Here is a 13,587-nt window from a genome sequence, read left to right on the forward strand (position 1 = left end):
GTTAGGGTGAACCAAAAAGACAAACTACAGAGACGGAGCGCTTAGACGCGGAGTGGATCAGAGCGTTTTAAATGCAGATATATACACGTATAATGCTATATGGCTGTACTAGATCTTCTTTTGCAACTCCATATAATACTGCTACCGCTGGCAGTGAATCAATCGCATTGCGTTCTCAAAAACGACCACGACAGCAACAAAACAACAGCAAGAAGAAGAAATTAAGTAGATCGGTTTCAATTGTGCTTTGAGCATCCTGCACTCACCGTGAGCCACCCATCGCGATACGCTCGTTGTGTTCAGAAAGGAGGTTGACGATACAGAGTACTATGTACGCTACTATGGGATAGCTACAAACCCTCCCTGCAAGGACATAACAAAGAAGTTATGCTTCTCATTCTCAAACCTGAGTGCTGCTTCCCTCCACGTCAGAAGTGTGCGTGCGAAAAGGCAGGCAATGACAACTTGAGGATGTTTAGCGACCATAGTTTGCACTCAAGTTTTATGCCGGACCTTTGCAAAAGAGGCAGCTGTTTAGCCAGGCTACAGTATGTCTAAAATGAAGTTATCTGATATGAGCACCCAACATTTTATTTGTACCGTCAACCAAGTTTGATTAGCTTACTTTATTTGATGAGTTGCTTTTGCTGAGAGCATTTTGTTGGTCTTTTTTATAATGATCAATGTATTCTGACCAAGAAATAGTGTGATGTCGGACGGGCCAGTGTTTTATTATTATTATTATTATTATTATTATTATTATTATTATTATTATTATTATTATTATTATTATTATTATTATTATTATTATTATTATCTATTTATTTATTAATTAATTAATTTTTGTAGTCGTTCTTGTTTACGTACCTCCCTTTAATTGCAGAGTGCACATCGCTATAAGCTGGCTGCACTTGCCGAATATACATTTGCCGGAAAGAAGCACTTATCTATTGCGGCCAAAGCTCACAGATGTTACGACACCTCCGCGTAACTTACGCGCCGTGTCGTCGCGCTATCGGCGAATTCGCTATCACACCTCTTGTAGATCACAGGAGAAACCCTTAAAGCTCGCCTCATCGGCTATATCTCCTTCTTCGCGCAACAAACAGAGTTGTCTGTTCAAACACACGACAGCTATACAGAGCAGAGGCCGTAACGCTTGTCTTCGCATCTCATCAGCGGCTTGAATCGCACGCACGTTTTCCTGTATCACGCGTGCGCACGTAAGCGCGACCTGCGAATCGGCAACCGTCTTCGTCGTCGGCGCAGTGTGTCTTCGGCTAGACCGTACGTGCACCTTACTAAGCGATAAGGCACGCAGCCCTGTCGCCCGCACGAGGCGGGAGTGTGTGCGCACGCGCGCGGATTACAAATTGAGAGGGCGTACGTGTATATTTAAGCTAGTCTCGGAGATCGCGCCCGACACCGCACGCGATTCCACCTCCTCCTCCTCCTTTTATCCTACAAACCGCGCGTAGTTCACATAAAGGGGCGCATTGCCAAACGACAGTGCGTGCCGCTGGCACTGCGTAGACGAACCTGCAGTAAGGGCGGAGGAATGCTGCTCTCTTTTTTTTTCTCTTTCATCCAACTTCTCGTTCAATCTCATTTATCTTTTGTTTGCCGTTAGTCCTTGTTCGCATTTTCTTCATTTCTTTGCGTGGTTTCCCGCGGCGAAACCATTTTCTCTCCTTGCCCCGCCGTCATTTGGACGCGGGTGTAACCGCCGCTGCAGAAGCGTGCCGTACCGTGGTTTTAAGCGCGCTCCCACTCTCCCGCACGCGCCAGGCGCGGCGCGCGACACTCCCCCCAGCACGCCCTGTCGGGACGCTTCGCCGCGCGAGCGCGTTTTCGTTTCTCCGCCGCGCCTTCGTCATCTTCGTCTTCTTCTTGTTGTTCTCTCGTACCATACTCTGTATAGTCTCGCTATTGCCCACTCTTGGACTGATATTTGCTTTTGTTTCGGGTCCTTTCCTTTTCTCGGTATCTTGCCCCCTCATCGTCTTTGTCTCGGGGAGCAGCTGGAGACTCGCAGGTCACGCGCACTGACCTCGCTAGTGTCGCTTATACACGAAGGTATAGGCAGCATTTGTTCACATGCGACTGCTTTCGAGACGTTGACACACGGAACACGAGAAGAGGGCTTTACAGCGGCGACGCCCGATGTTCATAAGCTTTAAAAATATGTCCAGGGGTTACGCTTCTTTGAGCCATAATTGCAACTTTGTTTGCGTGTACAACTTCTACACGTGTCTTTCATTTTTTTTTTTCGGCGCGTGACATGGCGAGCTCTATGTAAATGACAGGGCAATTTCTTGCGATATGTGTCCCCGGCTTTCTAAATAACCTTCGCCATGCATTTTTCTTACTGAAATTATAGTTGAGCTGTTTGTAAGCAAAGAAATACTTCGATGAACGATTGACTATCCTCAACTTCTAAATTTTCACAGCCGAGTTGTAACTCAACTGGCTTTATTGATCTCTACAAGAATGTAATGCCATATATAAATCATTTTCAAGGAGGAAGCACTTAACAAATGGTAGCTAAAAAAAAATAGAGGATATGGATTACATAATCTACATATATCTGAAGATGTCATTCCAAGGAAATCTGGAAAGATAAATAATGCATTTATCTTCCGCATTCATCGAATAACGCGTCATAGTGTTTTAGTATTGCAAATAACACGTGCCATGGTTTTAGAGCCCGTTTTACTCTTCCCTGAACAGACCCTTCATTTTACCGTTGGTAGGGCAATGAGACCATGCCAGTGAGCGCATATTATAGATGAGCAAATACGTTTGGCAAGTTCTTGTGGTGATCATTGTTTCTTTCTCTCTCTCTCTCTCTCCATCTGTTGATTTGCCTCAGACTCTTATCCATTTTGAATACATAGACCTAAACTCCTTTCAATGTACTATATGCTCGTTGATTTGTATTGTTCTGCTGTGTTTTCTTTCTTTTCCTCTTTATGTTGGAGAGTCGCGCCGGTTCATTCCGAGCGTTGGTAATGTTCCGGGGGTGGCCGATTACACGCGTCCAAAGGAAGACAAAAGGGAGCGTGGGTGCACTGTTCTCCTCCCAGCTTCGCATAGCCCCGTGAATGCATCGCGAGCGCTTCTTTTCAGGTGCTCTCGCCGCAGTCGTTGCTCTTGTTCGAGACATCTTAGTCGAGGGGGAGAATGCCTCGGGCTCCGCTCGCGTGCGCTTCATCGTCGCGGTTAATGGCTGGCTCGTCCTGCTCTGTAACGCACGCGGCATACGCCCACGGCTTCGTCGTCTTCGTCTTCATCGCTGTCTTTTGAGGCACACTTGGTTCCCTCTATCTATGCAGTATTGCGCACGCCTGTTAACCGCATACGAGCGTGCCGCGCAAGAAACGTGATTTGGAAATAGCGCAACGCCCATGCATTCTTGCACAAAAGAGAACGCAATCGTCCCCGGTTCAGCACTGTCGTTTCCTTGTGTTGTGTTTATATTTCGTGCGCAGTGCTCATTGACTAGCGTAGTTGCCGTTATACTGCTATTTATTTATTTATTTATTTATTTATTTATTTATTTATTTATTTACGTGTATATGTTTACCTGACCTCTGCCTAAAGCCTGGTTGCAAGGCTGGCAGTAAAACTGTATAAATAATTTTGTAAGATTCATAATAAAGTTCTACTGACGCAGAGCATGAAACAAGCACCTCTCAATAATCGGTGATGGCTGGCGTGGCCTGAATTTTTGTTTACTGTTCGTTTATCAGTGCTTTCGTGCGCTTTTTTTTTTTCATTGCACTTATAGCGAATGCTTCGGTCGCTTTGGCTTATTCTATGCAGGGTCGAGCTATGCGCATCCCTGTGCATCGTTACATTATCTTTAGAAGAGTAGGAGCACCATCAGCGCCGTTCGTAGGGTCCAGCGTGCACTATAATGTAGATCTTAGAAGCAAAAAAAAAAAAGAGCGCGTAGGGGGAGATTGATGATTGCACGCAAGAGCTCCTTATTTTGCTCATGACAACCTACCGGAGCAATGTGGTGCCAGATTTTTCTGTCACTTTATTTTGTTTATAAGAACGCTCGGCATCCTGAGTTTGTATTTTCAACTTCGGACACCTCGAACAAAACTTCCGCACATTTATAATATTGTTTGTTCACAACTTCCCAGCGATTGAAGAGCGTAAAAAATGACCGCGTAAACAGCAAAATAACTTACGGAACCAGTTTGTCTTATCAGGCCAACACGCGTAAGGTTCCGCGCAAAATATGTGGCCCGTGGAGTACTCAGGAAAGAAAAGCTATATTGACTAGGCTTTACAGCGAGAAGATCTCTGATACGCGACGGCGTTGGAGCGTATGGAGAAGCCGACAGCGATAGTGCGATAGGTTCGCTTACCCCGCGACTGGATATAACACAACGGAAAGTATATACTGAATAGTTAGTCAGGCCTTCCTCGAACTAACGTAGAGCTATTACAGGTGAAAGAAAAAAAAAAGTTGCCAGGGCGTTACAGCTTTATTCTATCGGTCGCTCTTTCGCTGAGGTAATTAATTTTAATAATAACGCTTAATTAACATAATCGTGGTTGGCACTCGGCATCGCGAAAAGCAACGTTATTTCATTTGACTGAACACTAAGCGGCGTAGAAGTAAAATGGTTAGGAGCCATTACTGAAGCGCGTACCGGTTCTCGGTGGGAAATGAGTTTGCCAGCCCGGCGAACTGTTCAGGCCTTGAGTGATGGCCGCCTTTGTTGCCACCGCCTCTCGGAGTTCGCAGATTTTCGAGATGTTATCTCGTCTTGCTCCCGTTCTACGCCACTCATTATGTGCGGCCTCTCGCTAAAGGCCTCCCGTGTCGCACTTTTTGTTAATGTCCAGGAAGTCTTCTTTCCTTTCACCACCACCTTTTGTCTAGCGCGAAGTTATGCGGTGGTAAAGATACAAGCTTAGGATGAAAGCAAGTGCGAGTTTTCTCAAGCCAGCACCCTTGGTTCTACTTGCCAAGTGGAAGCAAGAAAAACAATTGAGTTTCTGTTAATCTCGGCACCTACTGCATAATGATATTATGCAGTCCTGGTACACACTGCAGAGATAACTCAGAATAAAAGGAAATATTTTCAGGGTATGACAAATTTCAGTGAAGCTATCTCCACGAACGGATCTAATGGCGTATCATATCCCCGTTGCAGCGATAAGTCATGAGTCTTGTTAATAATCATATCTTGAGTTTTACGTGGCAAAACCACGATGTGATTATGAGGTATTATGATTATGATCATGAGTAGAGGTTCCGGAAAATTTGGCCATCTGGTGATCTTTAAGGTGCATTGACATCGCACAACAGTACACAGGCCCCTAGCATTTCACCTCCATTGAAAGGGGCTCTTGTTAAGAAAATACGCTCGCGCCTTATAAATGTTCGTGTAGGTACAGATTCCAGCTAAGCGTGACTTTGGACATAGTGTCAGAGAAGGGTGGTGGTGGTATTGGTGGTGGTGGCGACTGTGCTGAGGACGACGATGATACACACTTATGCTAATTTATTTCAAGTAACCACATTCTCTCTTTATCTTTGGCTTTCCCAGGTGAACACCAGGAGAAGTGCTCGGGCTGTGGCAAGTCTTACTCCGTGAGCGCAACCGGCGGCGCGGGTAGGCTTCTGGGCCGCGGCTACTGCCCGACGTGCCTGGGCACCCTGGCCGGCAACGGCCTCTCGTCATCAGCCAAGACGGGCCACTACGAAGCGGAGCCTCCAAAGTCACCCACGCTCGACTCCAACGAAGACAGCAAGGGCAGCTCGCGCTCGAACACCGACCTGGGTGGCGCATCGTCGCCCACCACGCCCCCTCCGCCACCACGGCTTCTGTTCGGTGTGCTGGACCAGATGATGATGCGCTACCGGCAGTCGGCTCAGGCCTTCCTGCCGCCTTCCTTATCGACCATGAAGTTCTTGGAAGGCGCATCCATGCTCACACCTTGACGACACGCCCAAGGACTCGGCTGGTCACACACTCGACATGTGACGAACTCGTGTTGTGAACGCGCGTAGCTTGGAGTCAGCACCGCTGGAATGGTCCCCGATGAGAAATAGAGAATGAAGAGAAGATGGCGTGATCTCAGACTTCTTGTGTGTGCTCTGTAGTGATGGGCGTGGTGGACTTGCACAGTACGATGAAGTGGGACCAGTTTTGGTGTCGCGTTCTGTACCGTCCTTCCCCGTTAGAGTGACAGCTGTATGTGCGTTGCCTCTGGTACGAATTTGATCGGTGGAATGGAGTCTGTTCGGGAGGCCATGAGCTCACGGGCACAATGTTCGGGCTGCCCCTTCTTGAGAGCATTGAAAGTACTTTTTTTTTACTCTGGCGTTCCCGTTAACCATGATCATTATTAGTTAACGGCTTAAATAAACGTATGATGGAGAAGCAAAGCATAGTTTATGTACATAGCGGTGTTTAATACTTTAGCAGCAGCAAAAGTGTCAAAAAAGCTGTTAGGTCGTGTTTATCCTAACAGCCGGTTCCTGGAGGCCAGCAAGAACTGCATAATATTTTTTTTTTACGTATGCATGCTCGATATTCCCGGTGATAACATAACAAACGGAGAACGAAGTATCGCCTGAAACTGCGCCATGTGCTGTAAAGAGCCACTTCACTTTGAGGCCAGATCAAAAAGAATACATCGCAGACATCGACAGTACAGGCTTCTGGCAAGACGCTGTCTTAATGCCATCGTTTCGCTCTGCAATAATGTGAAACGATCAAAATGCGTTTTGATTTGCAACATTTCCTTGTGTTAAAATGAATGCGAAAAAGGTATTCGCGATGAACATGTGAGAGGGACCATACGTGTCATGTTCATGAGTAAAATAACAAGCTGTGCGAAGGATTGAGCGTGAAATGAAGTGAAGTTTAGGATTTGTTACTGTGCCTTACATTTATCCAGCGCCGACATTAAAAACTATTTTTTACGATGTCTTACACATCAGTGCCTTGATGTATGCCTTACACGTACAGATGCTACTTAATTTTTATAAACACATACATTATGCTATTTTGTACAGTGAATGTGCTACTGGGTGCGTGATGTGGTTGGAGAGCAGTAATGTATATATTTTTTCAACCTAACGAAGAGGGTGAATCCATACATCTGTACAGCCACGCAACGCAAACAATTTTTGTTTTGAATAACAGGAACGGGGCTGTAAAAAGGATGAGAAAGGAATGTTTTTTTGAGTACAAGTAATCCGGACGGTGCAGCTACTAAATACTAATTTTCATGTGTTGTAAAATTCATCATCTTTATTTCGATGGAGACCAACCCGTGAAAATTAAGCATCGAGAAAATTGCATGAGTCTGTTCAATACGGCGTTGTTCCTATGAGTGCATTTGTATTTCTTTGCGTGCAGTGTAATGTTGTTACAAGGATGGACATTTCAAGCGAAAGAGAAGCTACCGTGCCATTACCCATGCGACGCTAAATCTAGGCGTTATGTCCACAATGTGCCTTCTTCTTGCGAAGCTATCACTGAATTATTGTGTCTACATTGAATTAAGAACGTTTTCAATTTAGAACTGTTTGCTTTTTTTAGAGTTAGGTGGATCAACCGGCAACAATTATTGCTCCATGTAGAACTCCTGTGATACACAAGGACACAACGCTGCCTCGCCCCTCTCCTTGTAAATGTTCGCCGCTATCGGGCGCACTGCGCGAGTTCTAGTAGCCGGCGCATAAAGCAGTAGTTTCGCAGCAGCACACTTGCACGACTTCGTCTTTTCGAAAATCCTTACCGGGCCGGGAATTAACAAAAGGAGGCACCACTGAAATACGCCTTACATATGCAGCGTTCCTTGGATGAGAAATTTTCCCAAGCAATAACGAAAAAAAAATCACGTGTTACACGTTTATGTTCAATTAAATCAACGTTTTGAAATCGGTGACCTTTTCTACTTAAGGCTTCCATGCAACAAACTGCGTTAGCACTTCTTTTTTTTTTTTGCCGTCCACAAGTATGCAGTCGGGGTATTCCAGTTAGCATTTGCGATCTCTCGTCAACTCAAATGTGCACCGAATGATGTTAAAATGTACCATTGCGCATACGTCAATGTGACAATATATCCCGCGCAAATCCAAGCGTACTGCAATAGAACTGATGCCCAGGGCGAGGAAAACAGCTTGGAACGAGGGAGCCGATTTTTCTCCGTGACATGTGAATTGAGCGTCTTCACGCTTAGCTGATGGATGAAAGAATTATAGGAGCCGTGGCGTGTGCGAACACGTGTGTTGACAAACCGTCCGGTCAGTGCTGCAGTTTTGCCTGCTGCGCACCCTGTTCATTGCGAAGTGTCCGCTTCAAGTCTTACGCAATGCCTTTCAGTGCTCGACAGTGTGCATACGCTCAAAGCTGAGATCGAAGTTGTTTATGAGTATCTAGTCTATTCACCTATGTGCCTTGTCCTCCTGTTGCATTGTATTTAGTACTTTTGGGATGGAAATAAACGTCGACAGAGTCAAAAACCAGTGGTGTGACGTGTTTGTTAATGTTATATCGTAAACTTTGATTAACTTAATAACTAACTTTGTCGAACACAACACGAGGCTTGCTGTGACACTGCTGAATCGGATGATATGAGCTCGGCATCTCTCATTGAGTGTCCAAGGTTGAAACTTTATAATCCTACGTGTCTTCAATTAAAACTAGAGGTGGTAAATTATTCAACGTTTTCAGTATTGCTCATTAATTTGGAAAGAAATTGCCTCTCTCCGTACGCTAAAGGGAGCATAGACAATCATTGGAAGTGAGATGACACCAGTTTTCTAAGAAATGTAGAACTAAAACGGTAATACAAGCTTTGCTTTCAGGTTCACAATGAAAGCTACACGGCAACTTGTAATTTGTGCAATAGTCAGTGGACTATATCTGCCGGCAGTCTTCTCATGCAGCCATTTTATATTAACACGAAAGTGTTTAATACCGGGGCTCACCAATAGTTGACTGACGTCATTTCTGTCATGGAAATGACGTCAGTAAAATGCCCACAAACAAATGCCAAAGAAAAGCCAGACGAAGAAGTTTCGTTGATTCTGATGACCTGGGAGTCGAAACCCACGAACTCTCGGTCCGCGACTATAGGTGCCGGGCGCTCTACATACTGCGCTAACGACGCACGTGCACGAGGCTTCAGCAAACGCGCCTTATATATCTTACGCCTATCCCTATCACAGTACACTAGGTTGGCGGGGGCGGTGTCGCCGACTGGGAGCGGTGAAGTACTGCATCAGGACACTAACGAGCGCCGACAGGGAGCGCTTCGGTAGTTTCAGCGCAACGGAGGCTTTCGGTGCAATATTGTAGGACACTACGGTCGGTGCATTGCGGCGTACTGGGTGATTCGTTTCGGTGGCTACGTAGTTACACGTGCTTCGCCTTTCGCGTCGTGTCAGCGTGTGACGCCTCGTTGCCAGAGTAGTGCACCTTCCACATGCACCAACGGTGTCTCTCCGCCGTCTGCTATTTGGATTGCGACAGCACCGACTAATAAAACTGCTGCAATGAGCGCCACGGAAAGGCAACGACGGCGACGGGCGAATGTCGCGCAGTGAGTGCTTTGGTAAGTGAGACATATGCCAGTGGGAAGCAGAACGCCTTTCCGCGTTCATGGCTCAAGCTACTTACTAACTCTGCCTTTCGCGTTCCTGAAGCGTTGTGCGGTATATGCATGAGCACAGGCGTAGGTTACCCTCTTGCTGAGGAGCGCACGCCTTGGCGTTTCTCGCCTCAAATGACGATGCTTTGAATGAGTGTGTATCGAGTACCAGTGCTTATTATATGCTTGCTAATGCCACCTTTGCGCAGGATTCACTATATTCTGTGTGCAGGTGTATGTTAACTGATTCAGTTACAACAAAGGTTTAGTCATGATCATGGACGTTAGTCGTCGGGACGGAAATTTTCCACTAGGCTCAACGTGGACATGCATCCAGGTCCAACGGTGCTATAGATGTCAAACGCCAATAGACATTGTGCAAGCTCTCATACCTTAATATACAATGAACAATCAGCTACTTCCGTGAAAGTACTGTTAACTTTCATGTTATACAGATCCGTATGACGGAGGGATCCACCATGTTTTTTTTTAACCCGAAAGTGTTTTATGCCGGGGTCCACCAAGACTTTCATGACGTATTTCAGCGACGGAAATACGTCAGAAAAATGAAGGCCACCAGATGGCAAAGAAAAAAAACTATAGAAAAAAAGTTCCGTCTACAGGAGTCGAACCCATGGCCTCACGGTCCGGACGATGGTTGGCGGGCGCTTAGCCCACTGAGCTACCGCCAAACACATAACGGAGGCTACATGAACGCGCATTTTATCCTTCCCACTTTCCTCTCGCAATGTTCTTGGATGGATGGATGGATGGATGGATGGATGGATGGATGGATGGATGGATGGATGGATGGATGGATGCTATGAGCGTCCTCTTTAACGAAGCCGTGGCATGTGTTCCGCCAGGCTCGATAAAACAAAAACAAAAAGAAAACGCACCGTTGCTACGACCGTCTCATTCGGCGCGTTTCCAATAGAAGTGTAATTTCGTCAACGCTTTAACACGCCGCGAGGTGGTGGCTTTAGCTCAAGCCTCGCTCATAGCATCCATCCATATCGAAAAATAGCTCTCCGACGCTCGCTTCCATAGATGTCGCACCGCGTTCCCCACTCGCCCTGTGAGAATTAACGGCCAGGCTAGAGGGAAGACACGACGCGCGTAGCGTTTCTCTTCGCGTTTCACGACGCTTTGAAGGAGTGCATATCGAGAATCAGTGTTTAATGTGCACTTTTTGATGCCATATTTGCGCGGGATTCACCATATGCGGTGTCCACACATATGTTAAGAACTTCAGCTACCATAAGGGTTAAATCATGATCATGGGCGTTAGTGGTCGGTACGGAGATGTGCCACTAGGCGTCAACGTGAGTGTGTCTACATCAAGCGGTGCTATATCTGCCAAACAGCAGTAGACATTGTACAAGCTCTCATATGCCAATGCACTATCAACAATCAACTATTTCTGTGACGACACGTTTCACTTTCGTGTTATACCGATTCCTACGACAGAGGGATCAGCCATCTTTTTTTTTTCACTACAGCCTCCCATCTTTCCCACCGCGGGAGTCTAGTGGTTAAGGTGCTTGACTGCTGGCTTGAAGGTCGCGGGATCGAATCCACGCCGGGATTCACTACAAAAAGAGTCAAACGCAAAGTATATAGCAGGTATTGTCGATTCAAATTATTGGACGGATCACTGCTTCTTATGGCCCAGGTGGGGCAAGCATGAGTTCCATTGTCAAAGAGGGCTGGGTATTCTAAAGAAGGGACAGTTAGTGTATAGTTATACGCAGGACGGTTTGAAGGCTCTTTGTGATCATTTGAACTGAGATAGATGAGCGTTCATATGCTCTTTGAAAAAGTATAAAGTTTACAAGTTGAAAAACGAATTCAAGCACCCTTTTGGCGCGGTCCTTTCTGTGCACGCACCCGCATACGCAGAGCAATGGAGCTGTCGATCGCAGCAACACGTACAGCATACGAGCGACAATGCTCATGTCCTAATTGATGGGCCACTCAAGTTGCCTATTGGTTTGCTGCCATGTTTACTTTTCTTTGGACATGATCATCCCTTGGCACGGACCATATCGATGAAAGGGCAGGGAAGCTTGTAAGGATTAACAGTCGTCACCCAAACGGTGCTAGTTTTCAAGTGCGGTCGTGCCGAATCAAATATCTCAGCCAAGTGACATCCCTTTGGTCTGTAGAAAAAGCAATGTTGTTTGAAAGGCCATAATTTATAGCTTTTCAAGGTGAAAGCCTTATATGCATCAGCAAACGTGAAAATTGATCGTCGTCAACCCGAGTGATGCAAAAAATCACCACCACGTGATCACTTCAGCATCTGGCGTCATCATAACGTCACATATCGCCAAAATGTCACTTTATCATGATGTAACGATGACGTAACATTACGTGACGCCACATGATGACGTCTTAGAATAACAGAGAGCTGAGCTAGTTGGTAAGTATTCATTCTAAAAAGACAGGGCGTGCAAACACGGACACAAGAAAGAAATCAGGACACCACAAACGCCGACTAACGACTAAGGTTAGTCGGCGTTTGTGGTGTCCTGACTTCTTTCTTGTGTCCGTGTTTCCACGCCCTGTCTCTTTAGAATTATGACGTCATCACACGACATCGTCGCTTGGTCAAATGGGGGCCGATCACGGAGGCAGTGCGAAACAGCGTGAAGTGCAGAAACTTGCAATACCTCCGATCCTAGAGGCAGTGCAAAACCACATTAGGTGCAGAAAATAGATGAGGGCGGGGGAGGATCAATACATCGACCAAGAAGAAAAAGAAGATAGCTTTCGCCTTCGAGTCGTCTTAGACGAATGGATAAGGGACCCTGTGAGCTTTTTTTTATTGCTTTACGCATTGAATTTTTTGCATGATTTATTTAACCTCACCTTTGACTAACGTTTTTTTTTTTTTTTTGAGTTGTAGTTTCGTCCTGCTGTGTGTTATTCAAAAAGTTCAACAAGCCAGACTGGTGGGCTATTTGGTACTGCATAGCTTTAGGTTTACCGCAGTGGAATGATGCATGAATACGGAAAACACGAGAACGCCGCACTGCTGCATATGTCCTTGTGTTGCATTGCACTCAACCTCAAAATATGCGCGCAATAACTGCGAGTTTATAACGGCATGCGTGCTCCGCCATACAAGCAACACTCTTTGTGCGACGACTTTTTATAATTTTGCAAATCTCCATCACCGTCTCAACTTCCGTCTCGTTTGGTTCCATACCTCACGTTGTTTATCACTTCACTGGTCATTAGCGCCAATTATATTTAGTAATTAACAAAGTAAATAATATTATTTATCAATTAAACCCTCACGAACATTTTTTTTTTTGCTCAATCGACTAAATAAATAGGGTCGCGCACAAGACTAACGCTCGATTCAGACTTTTTGAAAGCGCCCGTGGAAAATGCAGATTAATCGACAAAAGAAGCCGCATCGATAGTGATTAACGGCTAAGTCGGTGAACGGTTAATCGTTAAACTATTAAAAGCGTTAATCGATAATTCCTAGGCCAGAGCGTTGCCATGCTGCAGATAGCAGGGCCCGCTCTGCTTTTGGCATTGTCGGGGACTTGGATGCCATCTAGTCAATCGCCTCCAACGTTCGGTATCCAAACGTTCGCTTTCCGAACAACCACGCACGCGGCCTCGAAGATGTAATTTTTGTTCAGGTTTTCTCCACGGCTTACGAGCGATAACGGGGTCGCATAATGAGCCAAGTGAGTGATCTCGCATCACAATGGAGACGATACTATCTACTGGCACACGATATAGTATTATAGTGTTCTGTGGTACCACAAATGGTCGAAGTGGTATTATGCAGGCGACTATGGGAGAGTTTGCAAGTCAGCTGTCTCTCAACGTGTATACAGACGATACAGACATTGTGTGTGTGTGTTCAGAACAAAGTGGGAAAGATTTATAGGATAACTGTATGCTTGGAGAAATAGTTGACGATTTAGA

General features: G+C 45.8%; 1 protein-coding gene across 1 annotated transcript in view; it reads left to right on the top strand.

Annotated features, from left to right (window-relative positions):
- LOC119393352 (zinc finger protein 771) overlaps window positions 1-8,502 on the top strand; it is a 105,913-nt gene extending 97,411 nt beyond the window's left edge. Inside the window, exon 8 of the mRNA XM_037660327.2 lies at window positions 5,574-8,502. Within this exon, the coding sequence (XP_037516255.1) occupies window positions 5,574-5,968 (395 nt within the window). The 3' untranslated portion in view covers window positions 5,969-8,502. The remainder of the gene's footprint in view (window positions 1-5,573) is intronic.
- The last annotated feature ends 5,085 nt before the right edge of the window (window positions 8,503-13,587 follow it).

This window comes from Rhipicephalus sanguineus, chromosome 5 (genome assembly GCF_013339695.2).
Source record: "Rhipicephalus sanguineus isolate Rsan-2018 chromosome 5, BIME_Rsan_1.4, whole genome shotgun sequence".
Taxonomy (NCBI): domain Eukaryota; kingdom Metazoa; phylum Arthropoda; class Arachnida; order Ixodida; family Ixodidae; genus Rhipicephalus; species Rhipicephalus sanguineus.